At 54.2% G+C, this 16,906-nt stretch overlaps 1 protein-coding gene across 8 annotated transcripts in view; it reads left to right on the forward strand.

Annotated features, from left to right (window-relative positions):
- The first annotated feature begins 423 nt into the window (after positions 1 to 423).
- SLCO2B1 (solute carrier organic anion transporter family member 2B1) overlaps positions 424 to 16,906 on the forward strand; it is a 53,195-nt gene continuing 36,712 nt past the window's right edge. For 2 of the 8 annotated variants that reach the window (XM_033405732.2, XM_004279797.3), the window contains exons 1-3: positions 427 to 821; positions 14,292 to 14,422; positions 15,538 to 15,675. In XM_033405732.2, the coding sequence (XP_033261623.1) occupies positions 806 to 821; positions 14,292 to 14,422; positions 15,538 to 15,675 (285 nt within the window). In that variant the 5' untranslated portion in view covers positions 427 to 805. Of the gene's footprint in view, positions 822 to 8,732; positions 8,975 to 14,291; positions 14,423 to 15,537; positions 15,676 to 16,906 lie in introns of those variants that run through there. The other 6 variants (XM_049713661.1, XM_033405733.2, XM_049713662.1 and 3 more) reach the window with 6 other exon arrangements.

Here is a 16,906-nt window from a genome sequence, read left to right on the forward strand (position 1 = left end):
TGCCCTCCCCCAGAGGTGCTGGCCACTGTGATTCCCAATGGATAGAGTCCCTCCTTGCTCTGGATCTGAGGAGCTCAGAGAGGAGATAGGGGATCAGTGAGAGGGGATGAGAGCTTGAGGGGGACAGAGGTTCAGTGAAGGAGGACAGTGGGGGAAAGTGGCTCTGTATGGGGCTCCTGGAGGGTGAAAAAAGTTCTGTAACTGGGAGGAGAGCTCAGTGTGGGAGGAGGCTCAGAGCAGGAATGGGAATGCAGAGTGGAGACTGGAAAATCAGGACTGAACGACCCCAGGGCTGGGAGGGGCCACCCGTCCACATTCCCTCTGCCCCTCACCTCCCCACTGCTCGCAGGAGAAAATATCCAAGGGAAGTGCCGAGCCAAGAGGCTGTGAAGGAACAGGCTGAGGGGAGGCTAGTCAGCAGCCTCCTCCCATCAGCGGGGCTGGATCTAAACAAACACATCCTCCTCCACGACTCTGGCCCTGGGCTGCCCCAGCCAGAGATCAGAGGAATTCAGAGAAAGAGACGAAGAGAAGGAACTGGTGACTAAGGGAGATAGGCACTTGGAGAGTAGGGTCAAGTTTGAGCAGGGCTTCCTAACCCACTTGGAAGAGGTGGCTGCTGTCCACCGTGGCCCAAAAAGCATCGATCGACCCGGTGCCTGGAGTCCCCATGTTGGCGCATCCCTGCTGTGGTTCCTTGGCTGCTGTCTACAGAAACCCCAGATAAGTTCTCACTCCCTCTCTCCCACTAAGCTCCAGTCCTGAGATTGAAATAGGGGCTGAAGCTCACTGCGCCCCAGAAATCATGGGACCCAGGATAGGTAAGTCTGGACAAAGTCAGAAACGGGCATTGGGAGGGAGTCTGGGGCCCACGTTCCCAGGGCGAACGGTGAGGCTGTAGGGGTAACTTGTGCGCGCTGGGGTGGGGCAGGGGTTCGCAGTTCCCTACACTGAGCCAGACACATGGCCAGACCTAGTGAGGGTGTGTTGAATGAATGAGTGAATGACCAGAGGGGCAGGAAGGGACACTGTTTACTCAGCTGGAGGCAGGGCACCCAGCTTAACCTCCCTGATGAGACAGAGAAACGGAAAGGGCAATGGGAAGGGAGGCCCCTGGACGCTCTCCAAGCCCTGTTCTCCCTTTGAAGTAGGCAAAGATAGAGACAGACAAAGCAGACAAAAACAGAGATAGAGAGAAGTATAGTCAGACCCAGAGCATGTCCAGGGATACTCAGAGTCAGACAAAGTCTGAGACAGAAGGCCAGAGACAGCAGGAGAAAGCAAAGATCAAGAGGTGTCAGCTGGAGCAATGCAGGGACAGGGGCGACCAGCTCAGAGAGAGGGCTGTGGAAGAGACCAGGAGAAATCAAGAGAAGCAGAGACAGTGAGAGAGAGAGAGAGAGAATCAGACAGAGACAGATCAGGTGAGAGACGGGCCTGCAGACAAAGAATCCGAAAGATCACAGAAAAGAAACCGATTCAGAGAAAGACCTGCACAGACCTACGTGCGTTTGTTGGTGGTGGGGCGGGGAGGAAGCGGGAGGGGAGGTGTCTTGAAGCCTTGAGAAGCCAAGTCTGGAGCGTGCCCAAAGCACCATGTGGAGAGGGCGTTGGTTCTGGGAACAGAGCGTCCTGCTGAGCTTCTTGGGCAGGAGGAGGAAGGTGGAAGAAACAAAGGGTCTTCAGATAGGGTGGCCCTCGGGCTGGATGCCCTGCAGCGATCACCTCTGGCCTTCTCCCAGCTGTCTGTGTGCCTCACACCCACCCAGACAAGGCCTGACTTGCTTCGGGGAGTGAGGCATGAGGGCTTCCTGGGCCGAGCAGGCAGACGCAGCTGTGTTGCAGCCACGGCGTGGAAGGAAGGGTGGGGGTGGATGCTTCCTCTGAGGCCCTTGCAGGGGAGATGACAGTGAGAGTGAGTTGATTTGGAGACGGGCCACTGACAAACCAAATTCCCAGTCAGCCTTGGCCTGTTATGGGATCTGAGGGTTGGTGATCCTACGGGAAGAAACTAGTGACTTTGGCTGTACGACACCTGTCCCCCAACTGTGATTCTGACCCCTGCAGGGCTCAGCTCTGGAATATTCTCTAGCTGGCCCTCCGCTTCCCACACACACAGCAGGAGGCTGACCCCAGCTTCTGCCCACTGAGCCACCCGAAGCCACCTCTGGCCTCTCTTTCTGAGCCCCAGTCTGAGCTATGGCCAGGCTTCCCCCATGCTCTCTTTCTGGTCTGAGGGATGTGGGGATACAGCTGGGGCAGGACACAGAGCCTGGAGCCTGGTAAGAAACCCACACACAGCTGGCCTGAGGGAGAAGGGCCAGCAGTCCCAGCCAGGGGCAGACACCAGAGAAAAGAGTCAGGGTCAGACCTGGCCGTCAGCCAAGTCCCAGCACCAACTCACCATGTGTTTTTAGGTAACAGGCAGAGCTTCCATGTCTATGGGGGAGGCGCTGAAGAAAATGATCTCCCCAGACCACGCCCATTTTGTGATTCAGGGAAGACGCTTTTCCACCTCTGCACTTCTGCTCAGCTTTACCTCCACCCGGAAGGCACCTGCCCACATCCCATTCTCATGAAATTTGTCCTGTTTTCTAAGTCCTCCAAACACCAACTCTTCCAGGAAGCCTTCCAGACTGATTCTCCCAGCTGGAAGTAATCGCTCTCCCATATGCTGTTTGACCCTGTCTTTGCAGTTCGTCCTTCCTTGTTCCTGGTATTGTTTCTGTTGTTCTCTCCAGTCCTAGGTTCACATGTGGGCCAACCCAGGGCAGGGAGGTGGGGCAAGGGAAAGAACCAGCTTCAAATTGTAGCTCTGCCTCACTAGCTTTAGGAGAATGCAGTGACATTCTCTCACCCTTTTTAATAAGTGAGGAAACACATGCTCAGAGAGGGCAAGTGACTCGTCCAAGGTCACCCAGCAAGCAAGCTGCAGAGTCGGGGCCAGAACCAGGCCTGCCCCATGCCAAAGCCCTTTCCATTCTGTGCCATTGCCCTCGGGGCTTTCTCTTCCCTTCACACACCCCACGCTGCTGAGTCTCCACCCACCCTGGGCACTTCTCCACTGGTTCCAGACAAAGCAAGCTGTTCTCTGGGAGCTAGTGACTGGGGAGTGGGCAGGGGATTTATTCCTCCAGGCCGGGCCTGGTCCGATGCACCAGATCTTGGGCAGCTGGGAACCACATGGCGAGCTTGCCTGGACTCCACGATCGGATGCCAGGTATCCACTGCCCAGTCTGCTTGTATCCCTCCCTGGGACTCACTTTCTCCATCTGTGCAGTAGATGGTAGGGGTCGGCTGAGGTGGTCACTGGGTCCCTTCCAGTGCTGAGAAGCTCAGTTTTCTGCCTCTGGAGAGAGCAATGGAGCAGAGGCCTCTTGTATGGGGCAGGCTTGGCTATCTCCAGGGTGCAAGCCTGGGCCTAGCCACACCCTGGGGGTGGAGAGGAGGTAAACTTGGTTCCTGCTACCCCTCATGGGCTGCAGCCCAGAGCCCTAAGCACCGATGCTTGGAGTGATGGAGAACAATGCCCGTCTCCCCAGACTGGGAGCTCCCTGGAAATGGGGTCTGATTTGATCCGTTCCTGAGGCCCCAGAGCCTGGCCCAGGTGGGGCAGAGGTGGGGTATTGGGGAAGGCTCAGCGCAGAAGCTCTCCTCCATCCTCCTCATGCCCCCAGCAACCCCGGCCCCATGACGTTCCTTCCCTCCCTCCAATCTGCTTTGAAAGCCTGCTCTTATTGAGGACTGGAGACTCGTGATAAGGAGTGAGGTGGGGTACAATGGGGCCCTCGGGGAGTAAACAGGAAAGCACAGAGAGTGACAAGCTGGGACTCTTGGCTGGAGGAAGCAGTGTGGCCTGGGCCAATGGGCACATGTCTCTGAGCCTCAGGCTCTGTGTTTTAGGCCTAGGGAGGCCAGCCTGGATTCCCTGTGGGCTCAGGGCTCAGGACTCACCCTTCATCCCCCGGCCTTCATCACTATTTTTAGGGTCATCTCGGGTCTAGATGGGGTAGCCAGGGCTGGAATCGGGAATAGAAAGTCCCAGCACAGTGTCTCTGACCCAGCTTGGAAAATACCAGAAAGCAACAGCTGGAGGCCAGTAACATGCTATTGTCCTCCCAACAGACCACACAAGGGTCCTGCTAGGAGGAACTTCCCAAAGATGACAGCCAAGCCCAAGGCCCAAGACTGCCCCGCCCCAACTTCCTGTCTTTGATTCTTCCCCTGCGGAAGCCTTGTGGGACCACACGGGGAGCTGAAGCCCTCAGGGGCCCCACACTGCCTCCACCCCACGCCAGGCTCATGCTGCAGCCCCCCGCTTCCCCAGACTCCCACACTCCACCCTTCTCCCTCACTCTGTTTAACTCAATTCAAGAATCATGTTTTTAAGCCTGGCCTTGAAAGATGAGAAGTGGTTTGCCGGGGAGGCAGGACACTCCGGGCTGAGGGTACAGCATGTACAAAGGCTGAGAGGTGGAAAAGAACAGGATGAGTTTGGGGAATAGCAAGCATCTACTGGGGCCAGAGAAGAATGTTCACTAGGGGTGGCCTTGACTTCTTGGAGGCTGTGGCGTCCGTACTCACGTGCGCCAGATGGGGTCCTCAACTCACCATTGTTGAGGGCCACAGTGTACCAGGCAGGGCATTTTCCTTTAATCCTACCAAAACCGCTGTGTGCCAGAGAAGGTGGCTGAGGCTTAGAGAGGCTAAATAAACTGCCTAAGGTCACAGCCACAATGTGGCAAAACAAATATTTGAATTCAAAGTCTTCTGTCCCAAAGGGTTTCAACAGGGACCCGATATGGTCCATCACGACCCAGGAGAGGACAGCCTCTGCCCGGGGGAGTCCACTGGCTAATCGGGCAGATAAGAGGGGGACATAAGTGATGCAGGAGGGTGACCAGCCTGGCATCCCAGAGAAAGGGCTGAGGGAACTGGACCAGGAGGGGCAGGGGAGGTTTATGGAGGGAGAGAGAGCTGGCATGGGCTGCAGGAGCTAGGCCAGGGAGCCAGCAGGCTGAGGCAGCCCAGGGCAATCTAGGAGGTAGGAAGGGCTGGAGGCGAGGGTTAGCCACGAGGCTGGCCTCCTACACACACACCTCCAGAGAGAGGTATCTGGACAAATGGATTGCCCAGTGTCTGTGGCTAGGAAGTCATCACAGCTCAGGCCGTGGCTGTGTGAGTGCTGGAGGTTGGTAGGTTTTCCAGAAACCTCCGGGCTCCTTTTGACCCTGCACCATCCCCTCAACCTTGGCACCTGAACATGGTTCCAGGATGGGTTCCTCCTTTTGCTCTGCTCTCCTCAGTCAGGGCATATGGGGGAGGCTTCTCACTCTCAAAGGCAAGATTGCCCTCGTGTGGCTTCTGCTCCCTTCTCTCCACACATGCCTTCCAGACTAAGAACCAGACTGGCTCTGGCCCATGTCCTCTCATGGGCTGTCCTGGAGCCCACGATCTCCTAGGCATCTTCCCCTGGGAGCCCCTGTGCCAGCCCAAACTCACACGTCCAATGCTGAGCTCACTATCACCCTACAATCCTGCCTTAAATGGTGGTACACCCAGACAAAAAGCCTTACCTCTCCCCACTCCCCTGCCCCCAGGACTCCTTGGCCTCCTGCACTCCCCATCCACCTGCTTTTCCATCCAGTCCTGTCCTTCCCATCTCCCCACTGTGGTCCATCAACTCGTTACTCTATATCCCCACTGCCACCACCTGGCCCAGACCCCATCATCGCTCGCTCCCCTGGACCCCACTCCTGCATCCTCCCTGGTCCCGGCCCACAGCCTGACTTCTCCACTCTCTCCCAAGAGGCACGGAGGTCTTCATAGGAGGCCAAATGAGACCTCATCACTGGGCTCAGGACAAAACCCAGCCCTCCAGCCTGGCGTTCAAGGGTGGTCATAGCCTGGCCCCTCCAACCACTCCAGCCTCACCTGCCCACCTTGACCCCAGTGCTCCAGTCTTGCTGGACTATTCGTTTCCTGAGCAGTCTTTGCACTTTCATACTTCTGCCCTTTACTTTGATGTTTCCTCCCCCGGGAATCCTTCCAGAACCTTTAAATGTAGTCTAGGACCTCTTCGCTATGTTTCTATAGTCTTGGAACTTCTTGTGTCACACAGTGAGCACATGTTGTGATTCTGTATTAGGTGTTTGCCCTGCCATCACACACACACACACACACACACACACACACACACACCCTGGTAGCTCCCTGAGAGTGGGCACCTGGGCTGCTTGCTTCCAAGACCCCGGCCACCTGTCTTGTGGAGCTGACAGTATGTGTGGAAACAATCTTCATTCTCACTCCTAGAACAAGCAGAGACAAGGTCCATCCCCACCGTGGTGACCCTGGGCAAGTCATGGCCTTTTCTGGTCTTGCTGCCTCACCCTTCAAAGGGTGAACCCAGCCTTGGCTTCCTGTCCAGCAGACTCCTCAGGCCCAGGGTTGCTGTGGGTCACAGATGGGGAAGCCCACAGGCAGGTGAAAAGGGTCCTGAAGCAGGCCAGGTGGGCCCAAAGAGGCTCTAACAGGGCAAATTGCCACATGAAAGGCAAGCATCTTAGACCAGCTGAGTGTTTCCATATAGGAAGGTGGGCCCAGTGTTGCCAGATCTGCTAATCTTTCAAGAAAAAACAAAAATCGGGAGTTTTGTGTGAAATTTCCTGATTTTTTTAAATGCTGGCAACTAACTTAAAAACACTCAGCGAGCCAGCATTGTACAAGCCAAATAAAAATGTTTAGGAGTCAGATGTGCCCCCAGGCAGGACTGCCGTCCGCCCTGCACAACTCCAGAGGGTGCCGTTCACTTCACGGTGCGCAGCTCACGCAGCTACACATGGGGCCTTTGGCCAGGGCCTCCCCGTTGTAACCTCTGCCCTGTATTATCTCTCTGCCAGTTCCTCTGACCACCCTGGCAAAGCGTGTGTGGTGGCAGGGGTAGGGGAGAGTTCCTTCCTTCTCTTGCACAAGGAAATTATCAGAAAAAAAAAATAAAGGTAGGGCTTTCCTGGTGGCGCAGTGGTTGAGAGTCCACCTGCCGATGCAGGGGACACGGGTTCGTGCCCCGGTCCGGGAAGATCCCACATGCCGCGGAGCGGCTGGGCCCGTGAGCCATGGCCGCTGAGCCTGCGCGTCTGGAGCCTGTGCTCCACAACGGGAGAGGCCACAACAGTGAGAGGCCCGCGTACCGCAAAATAAATAAATAAATAAATAAAATAAATGTCTTGGAATGCAGCCGGGGAGGATGGAGAGGGGAGGGAAGACAAGGAGACAGCAGAGGGAGGCTTCCAGAGGGTTCTGTGCCTTTCAGGGAACAGGAGGAGGTGAGAGAGCACTGCTGGGCTGAGTGTCCCACTGCAGGACAGTAAGTTCTCAGGCCTGGTGGCCAGGCCTGTAGATAGCTCCCTGGTGAGTTTGGGGCAAACACTGACAAAACTGACACTGTGCAGCATCTTGGAGTTAAAGGATGTTATCTGTGTGACCCTCATGCAGGCTTGAGAGGTAAGGCTCATTATTCCTATTTAGCAGAGGTTCAGAGAGGTCTAGTTGCTGGCTCGAGGCCACACTGGGTCTGAGTGACCCTAGATCATGCTCTCTCTGCTGAGGGACAGGCTGGAATGTTCTGGAGAAAAAGTGCCCTTTCCTTGTCCCTCCTTGGTCCAAGCCCTCTTCCTCCATCCTCAGGATATGAGAATTCTCCCAGGCTCTCTCGGCATGTCTCAGCCCGTCCCTCCTTAAAGTTCAAATCTGGGCCTTGGTTATGAGTCCTGAACTTTCACCATACTCAGGTCCCCTGGACTGAGGGCCATATGTCCTTCTCACCATATTACTCTGTCCAGCCTTGCCCTGACAGTGCTCTCTGAGACCCTCAGAAGAGGGTGTTGACTGACCAATGAAATGACTAACTGACCAGCTAAAGAATCAGCTGGTAGAATGGCCGACTGTCCCCATACAACCACCTTTGACAATTAACTGGAGGGAAGCGAGGCCAGAATAAGAAATGGCTACATGGGGATTATTTTTCATAGGTTCTAAGGCCATCATTGGCAGCCACCGTCTCATGGTTGCTGTTAGGGGCCCAGGTGTCAGACAGACCTGAGTTCCAGTCCAGGCTTTGCCATTTACCAGCCCCAGGACCTGGATAAGCCCCTTCCCCTCTGTGTGCTTCAGTTTCCTCATCCACATCATGGAGTCACAGCAGCTACCTCAACCGTTTGCTAGGAGGCTGGGTGAGTGTGCCCAGCCCAGCACATAGGGTGGCCCCAGGACAAACTCCTCCATCAGGCCACTTCCTGTAAGGGTAGAAGGTGAGCCAGAGAGCTGGGTCTCCCAACCCCCTGCCTCCCTGGCCCTTCAGGGCTGAACTTTCTCCTGGTTCCCAAGTTCTAGATGTGGCAATGCTCCCTGCTGTCCCAAAGCAAGTATGAAGGCAGGCGGGGGTGGGGGGGTGGGTTGTACCTGACAGGGAAGAAAACAATGTTCACTGAGAACCTGCTATGCACCGTGTCGGTGCTGGTTCCCCACATGTTAGTGACACAACCTGCCAGTAAGACAAAGTCTATTATTTACCCAGACAAGGGACAATACCACTTCTCAAAGCTTTGGCAGTATCTCGGAGTGGGGAGGAAAGGTCAATATTTGTTGAGAATTTGGAAGTTTGTTTTACAGCCAGTTCTTCAGAATGGGGAGAGAGGTGGGTGAGGGAGGGATGACCAGGATTGGGTAAGAATAGTGATACCACAGTCCAGGGTTTTCTGGTAGAAACAGCAAGGTGAGGATCTGGGGGGCAGAGATTCGAAGAATCTGAGGTGCACACCCTGTTGATGGTTTCCCTTGAAGAGTCGCTCTGTCTTTTCGGAAGTTCCTGTCATAAAAAATCAAGCCATCTGCTGGGGCCGCTCAGTCTAAGAAGAGTAAAAACTAAAAATGCTAATGAAGACAGTGGAATAGCAAAGTCAAGTTAATGTCATCGGTAAGGTGTGGTTTGGGGCCTCTAGTGTCCGGGCTGAACATGGCGGGAGGGTCTGGTTCTCGGGGCGCTCTCGGCAGTGGGCAGTAGGGATTGCCGGCCCTGCGTTGAGGATGAGGAAGCAAAGGGGCCGCTGGTCTAAGGGATCAAAACCAGCTGGGGGATTAAAACCTGGGCAACTGCCTCCACAGCTAGGGAGTGTGCACGGCGGGAAGGGGTCCAGGTCCTCAGGTCTTGTGGTTGACTGGGGCTTGGATGGGAAAGAGAGAGTTGATCCAGAGACGGAATGATTGGAGCTGTCGGAGGGAGGAACCAGGGCTGCGTGGAAGGAAATGGGTTCAGGTGGGCCTGTGGCCTCAGAGGTACTTGAAGATTATCAGGAGAGGGGAGAGCATTGGCCCTCAGGAGGCCTACTGTGTGCCAAGCCTGAGCCAGGTGCCCGAGATGCCTTACCTCCTTGAGTAGATGCTATATCCTCGCCTTACAGAGGAAACAGACTGAGAAAGACAAAGGGGCACATCCAGGCTCGCAGCCCCATATCTGCCTGAGATGTGCTGTTTATAGCTGGGAGGTGGCTGGAGTAGGCAGGCCCCTGAGCCTTTCCAGGAAAGAACGGGCAGGGAAAATCAGCCCCTCCTGTCAGGCTGCTCTCTGAACCTTGTCCCTCATCCCCCAGACTCAGACTCCTGGCCGGGGAGGGGGTATGCCCACAGCCAGGACCCCGTGCCTTGCACACATCTGGAGTCTCTGACTGAACTGAAGGTCTCTGGCTGACAGACTTTCGGGGCAACTTTCTGACTGGCTTTCTGAGCAGCTGCTCTACAGCGAGTGGGCAATTGACAGCCCGAACAGACAAGTCTCCTGAAGGCCAGTGGGCTAGTGGACCAGTGACTTACCAGCTCTGGAGCCACAGGCTGCCAGCCCTTGGAACCCCCTTGCATACCTGGGGCCCCCAAAACTGGCTACCCAACTAAGAGAGGAAGAGGCTGGAATTTTTTCCTGGGACCTGGTTCCCTGCCTCTCTCCTTATTCCTACAGGCCAGCCCAGCTTAGCCCAGGTTCACTCCCTCAGCTGCCCTCTCTCCTTTCAGGGCTGGCCCTTGAAAAAGCCTTCAGAGGACAGGAAGGGCCTCAGAGACAGCAGGTGAGGTGAGGTGAGGTTGACACACAGCCCTGGATTCAGGACCCTCCTTCCAGGGGGAGTTCTATCCCTTATCAGGGAGTCAGACTGTCTGCTGCCAGCCCCCCTATAGAGGCGTCCAGCCCACGGGAAGGGGTCAAAGGGGACTGACAACCGATCTGACCAGCCCTGTTCAGTGACCGACTGGCCACCCAACACACTGACTGGTGGCTGCTCTCAGAACCCAGGGGGAGGGCCCAGGGCCAGGGCTGCCCTCCTCCACCCAGAGGCTCACACTATAGACTGGGTCACAGGAGGGTGGAAGGTCCTGAGCTGGTCCATTGGCCTTTGCCCCCTCCCTCATCCATCCCCTGGGTTTCTTTCAGAGCTGGGGATCCAGGTCAGTGACTTCTGACCTTCCAGCTTCAGCTCCAGCCTCATCATCTGGTTGGCCTGGCCCCTTGGGGGCGGACACTGCTGCCTTCCAGGTGGCCTGGCTAGGTTTGGTTGGGCCAAGACAGAGAAGAACATTGTGCTTCTTCCCCTCATCAAATCTGTGCAAGGAGCACAGAGTGACATTGAGATGAACACCTCAGCTCTTGCTCCTGCACCAACATGAGTCAACAGAGCTAGTTACCTGTGAGCCTTGGTGTCCTCATCAGAAGCATAGAGATCACGAGATCACCAAAGGCGTGGAGTTGTGGACATGCTTCACGAGCATGCAGAACGTGCGTGCAAGCCTTCACATACATGGACAGCATGTAGCACAGCCTCTGTGCTATAGTAGGTGACTGGTCTCTACTGGTGAGAGGAACTGGGGTTCAGAAATCATCCTGTCAACCTCCTCTGGTTGAGTTTGCTTGGAACCCCCTCACCTTCTCTTCTCCTTCAAAGTGACCTCCACAGAGCCTCGCCCCAACTTCCCTTATCTAGACCAACCCCTTATCTCCTCCCTGTCAGGTGTCACTTTTGTTTCAGCATCTCCTTGTTTCCTCTGAGTGTTCATACCCCACAAAAGGGACTCCTTCCCAGCCACACACACTTCCATTTCCTCAACCAAATTCCTCAACCTATTTGTTGTTTTTGTTTTTAATTAATTTATTTTTCAAAATTTATTTATTTTTGGCTGTGTTGGGTCTTCGTTGCTGCGCGCAGGCTTTCTCTCGCTGCGGTGAGCAGGGGCTACTCTTTGTTGCAGTGCACGGGCTTCTCATTGCAGTGGCTTCTCTAGTTGCACAGCGCGGGCTCTAGGTGCACGGGCTTCAGTAGTTGTGGCACATGGGCTCAGTAGTTGTGGCTCGCGGGCTGTAGAGCGCAGGCTCAGTAATTGTGGCACACGGGCTTAGTTGCTCCGCGGCATGTGGGATCTTCCTGGACCAGGGCTCAAACCCGTATCCTCTGCATTAGCAGGCGGATTCTCAACCACTGTGCCACCAAGGAAGTCCCTCCTCAAGCTATTTAAATAGACATTTTCCCAAAGATATGGCCAATAAGCAATGAGAAGATGCTCAACATCATTAGTCATTAGGGAAAATCAAATCAAAACCACATGAGGGTTATTTGTAGTGAGGTGGATGGACCTAGAGTCTGTCATACAGAGTGAAGTTAAGTCAGAAAGAGAAAAACAAGTACCATATGCTAACACATATATATGGAATCTAAAAAAGAAAAAAAAATGGTACTGATGAACCTAGTTGCAGGGCAGGAATAAAGAGGTAGACATAGAGAATGGACTTGATGACCCAGGGGTGGGTGGGGTGGGAGGGTGAAGCTGGGGCGAAGTGAGAGTAGCATGGACATATATACACTACCAAATGTAAAAATAGTTGGCTGGTGGGAAGCAGCTGCATAGCACAGGGAGATCAGCTTGGTGCTTTGTGACCACCTAGAGGGGTGGGATAGGGAGGATGGGAGGGAGGCTCAAGAGGGAGGGGATACGGGGACATGTGTATGCATGTGGCTGATTCGCTTTGTTGTGCAACAGAAACTAACTCAGTATTGTGAGGCAATAATACTCCAATAAAAGTCTATTTAAAAAAAACCACATGAGATATCATTTCACACCCATGAGGATGGCTATAATCAAAGAGACAGACAATAATAAGTATTAGCAAGAATGTGGAGACGTTAGAACCATCATCCATTGCTAGCAGGAGTGTAAAATGGTGTTAGAAAACAGTCTGGCAGTTCCTCAAAAAGTTAAACATAGGGCTTCCTTGGTGGCGCAGCGGTTGGGAGTCCGCCTGCCGACGTGGGAGGCGCGGGTTCGTGCCCCGGTCCAGGAGGATCCCGCATGCCGCGGAGTGGCTGGGCCCGTGGGCCATGGCCGCTGGGCCTGCGCGTCCGGAGCCTGTTGCTCTGTGGCGGGAGAGGTCACAGCGGTGAGAGGCCCGCGTACCGCAAAAAAAAAAAAAAAAAAAAGTAAACGTAGAGTTACCATATGACCTAGGAATTCGACTCCTGGCTATATACCCAAGAGAACTGAGAAAAAAAATGAATAAATAAATAAATAAATACACACACACACACACACACACACACACACACACACACACACATTTGTATATGAATATTCACCGTACCTGAAACAAATGTCCATCAACAGATAAATGGTAAACAAAATGTGATTGATATATAGCCATACCCTGCAATATGATTCAGCCATTAGAAGGAATGGAGCATAGATGCATGCTACAACGTGGATGACCTCTGAAACATGATGCCAAGTGAAAGAAGCCAGTCACAAAGGACCACATATTGCATGAGTCCATTTATATGAATGTATATGAAATGTCCAGAATAGGCAAACCCAGAGAGCCAGAAAATACATCAGTGGTTGTCAGGAAATGGGACGAGGGAGGAATGGGTGCAGGATTTCTTACTGGGGTGATGAAAATATTCTGGAATTAGATAGCAGTGGTAGAGTATGACTTTTTGAATGTACTAAAACCAGTAAATTGTATACTCTGAAAGCGTAGGTTTTACGGTGTGTGAATTATATCTCAGTTTTGAAAAATTCCTTAGGCTCCCAGGTATCTTGTGTGAGGAGCACAAAACCCTCACTGGCGGTGGCAGGCCTCCGTAGTCCCTCCCTGAGTTTGCCTTCCATCTCCCTGGAGATGGGGTGAGAGGTCCCACACCCCCTCTCTGTGTCAGAAGTGTCCTCAGGGCAGTTTTCAGGCTCCAGCGGAGCTTGTTGAATGAGCGGAAACTCCTGCCAGATTGAGAGGCATCTGAGACAATGGAGTGGCTTCTGCAGGAAGCGGGACCCCAGAAGGGGAGGAAGGCCAAGGAGGCCTGGGCTGCCGGGGGGCGCAGGTGGTTTTCATCTAAATGGAGGGGTGAGGTCTCCCAAGGCCAGGCTTCCAGGCTCGTCACTGAGATTAAACGTCAAGAGACCCTGAGAGATGCCTCTGAAGGGACTGCAGTGAGTGGGAGATGGACATGGTTACCATGGTTACCATGGGAGAAAACCAGGCACACGTAATGGGGCCAAGAATCCAGGTTCTAACCTAGCTCTACCTTCTGAGTCATCTCCACACATGGGGCCTCAGTTTTTCAAGGGTTAAATGAGAGGGGTTAAATGGGATGACCTCTTAGTGCCCTTTCTGTGCAGACCAGCAACCTGGTTCATGTACGATTTGGGCATTGGGCTGGTTAGTTCTGTGATTATAGCCAGGGTGGTGCCCTGTGGAGGTGTTGGTATCTGTTCCAAACTACCCCCAGGAAAAGCCTTTATGTCCTGACTGTGGACCAAGACTTGACCATGCACTGGACCCCAGACCTCTGATCCTAGACTGAGTCAGAGAGACACAGACCCAGACCCAAAGTCAGCCTCCAGGAACACTGGATGTCTCACAGATATAGGCCCCAGGGGGGCCAAGGCTGTGCATTTCTACACCAGGGCCACAGCTTAAAGGTTACGTGGCAGCATCAGAAACTTCTCCCTAGAAGGAAGCTTTACGCTGGGAATGGAATGAAGGTGTGAATAGGTGGTCCCAGTGGGATCTGACCAGCATGGGCACATGGAGCACACACACACCCTCTTAGGAACGGCTCTTTCAGCACCTGGGACGCAGGAAGGCTGATGGTGCTTTGACTCAGATTCTCACCAACCCCTGAAACACCTTGGGCTACCCAGTCAGGGCCATTCTCTGGGATTCCATCTCCACTCTCATGCCCTGGCTGTCTGTCCCACAGGGCCAATTGGTGAGGAGCTCCAGGTGCCAGACAAGGACACCAAGGCCATGGTGGGCACAGAAGACACACCTGGAGGCAAAGCCAGGCCAAATCCTCAAGATTTGCAGCCAAGTGTGTTTCACAGCATCAAGGTACCTCTCAGGGCCTGGCAGGAGCAGGGCCATCCAAGCCCAATAGAACAGGCTCTGCCACTTACAGGCTATAAAATGCCAAGCAAGTTGCTGCCTTTCCCTGAGCCTCAGCTTCCTCATCTGTAGAATGGGTAGCTGTGATCTACAGAAGCACTTAGCTTGGTTTCAGGCACATGTTCTCTCCTTCCAGAGAGGCTGCTCTGTGGGCAGTGGGTGACCAGTCTTCTTGGCTCCTGTTTTTCCAGCAGGAAAGAGAAGGACCCCAGGGATCCTGAACCTGTATGAATACTGGGAGTGCTGGCTCCAAAGGCAGCCCTAAACATCCAAGCCTCCACCAGCACCTACAGGGTGCCAGGCCCCGTGCCGGAAGCTGTCCCCACATGGTCTTATTTAGTTCTCATAATAACTTGAGGAGGCAGGGGTGTCTTCCTTGTTGCACAGATGAGGAAACTGAAACTCAGAAGAACAGACACTCTATTTTTTAAGCTCTGGTATAAACACCCTATTTTTAATTCTTTGAAGCAAGCTTTTTCTTCTCTTAGGAATTCTGCCAGTTTTTCAGTAGGAGTACAGGCAGGGAGGGTGTTCGGGTGAGGCTGAGTGAGGTGGGGTGGGTAGCTTGGGGGTTTGCTGTGTGCAGGTGGTCTCCCAGGGGAGCTCCAGGGGAGGACTGGGTGGGGTGGGATCTGGGGAGCTTCCTGGGGAAAGGGGCAGGGTGGTGGAACACGGAGTGTGGTCCAGTCCAGCCTGGGGGACCTCTGGGGGTCAGAGGGGCTCCTGTCATCCTTGGCCCCATGAAGACCCTACTCTCAGTCCTGTGGATTTCAGGTCGCCCCCGGGCTCCTGGGGTACCCAGGACAGCTTTCCTAGTTTTTAGGCCTGTGTGAGAATCCATGCATTACTCCAGTATCTCTCTCTCTCTCTTCTTGTTCTGGACTCTTCTTCTCTTCCTCTCTCTCCTCCTGTGTGACTGTCTCCTCTGACTCTGTTTCTCTATCTCATGGCCTCACTTTCCCTCCCTCTCTCCAACCCCACCTCGTCTATCTACCACCCACCCGCCGCGATCTCCCCGGCCCTCCGCCCACCCGCTGCCATCACCACGGCCCCTCCGACAGTTCTTCGTGCTGTGCCACAGCCTGCTGCAGCTGGCGCAGCTCATGATCTCCGGCTACCTCAAGAGCTCCATCTCCACGGTGGAGAAGCGCTTCGGCCTCTCCAGTCAGACCTCGGGGCTGCTGGCCGCCTTCAACGAGGTACTGGCCCCGGCACAGCCGCAGGGGGGACATTGAGGGAGGCTCACCCCTCTCCCCCTCCCTCACTGCCCCAACATAAATCCTTCCCCCCAGTGCCACATGCACCATCTTAGCTCCTTCCTATCCCACCTTTGGGGGTCCCTCTTGGGGGACACGGAGGATTTTAGAGCTAGCCAGGGTCCCCATGTCCCCCCATTCTCCTTTTGGTTCCTTCACCTTTTCAGGCACCCGGCTATTGTCTGCCCCAGGAAGGAATCAGAGGAAGCCAATTCAACAGTAGTGAGAGAGGTTTAAATTAGATCAAAGGCAGAACTTTGGGACCTTGGCGTGGTTGGGGGAGGGGATGATTCCACAGCGTGGAGTTGCCCCGGGATCCACAGGCCTCTGCCTCTGGGATGACAGCCAGACAGCCAGGAGGGGACAATCTGCTTTGGGTGGACTGGGAGATCAGAGTCCAGCTGTGCCCAACCCCTTCCCCAACAGATGTTTTCATCCTCAGAAAAGGTCACGGTCCTGAGAACACTCTCTTTCTCCCTGACCCCCAGTAGATTTCTGTGAAATTCTCTCTCCCTTGGGTGATGTCTCACATTCCTCCCAACCCAAGGCCTGTGGTCTACACCAAGTCCCCAGGTGTTCCTTAGCGCTCCATCCTCAGATCTCAGAGGTGGGAAGAGAACGTCATTACCTGGGGTCTTGGGCAAGTCACTCCCTGACTCTAGGCCTGTGTCCTATCTATAAAATGGAGAGTGACTGTCCTTCCCAGGATCAGTCCTCCCACTGACCTTCTGCTGATACTGCCCCCCTCCATCGGCAAGGAGGTAAGGGGTAAGTACCTCACCCGCGGTCACCAACCAGTGAGCCGCAGAGTGGAGTGCACACCCCAGCTTCTGACGGCAGAGCCGCCCTTCCCTGCGAACTCTTACGTCCCCTTCAGCACCCACATCCGGGGGTTTTGATTCTAAGGCTCAAAATCCAAGCCTTAGTCCTCTGGCTTTAGACTTTATTTGTTTCTCATTCATGACTTCCCAGAAGTTCTAACACGGGGCCCAACCCACATTCTAGAATAAAATTGAACTTCTAGCCCTGTCTGCGCTGCTCTAATTTCTCTCCTCTAATGGGACACTAGGGACCTTCCTAGGAGGACCCAGAATCTGTATTTTTAAGACGGACCCAAATGATTCTTATTCAACCAGCTAGTCCGTTCTACAGAAGGGAACACTGAGATTGGCGA

Source organism: Orcinus orca, chromosome 8 (assembly GCF_937001465.1).
Source record: "Orcinus orca chromosome 8, mOrcOrc1.1, whole genome shotgun sequence".
NCBI lineage: Eukaryota > Metazoa > Chordata > Mammalia > Artiodactyla > Delphinidae > Orcinus > Orcinus orca.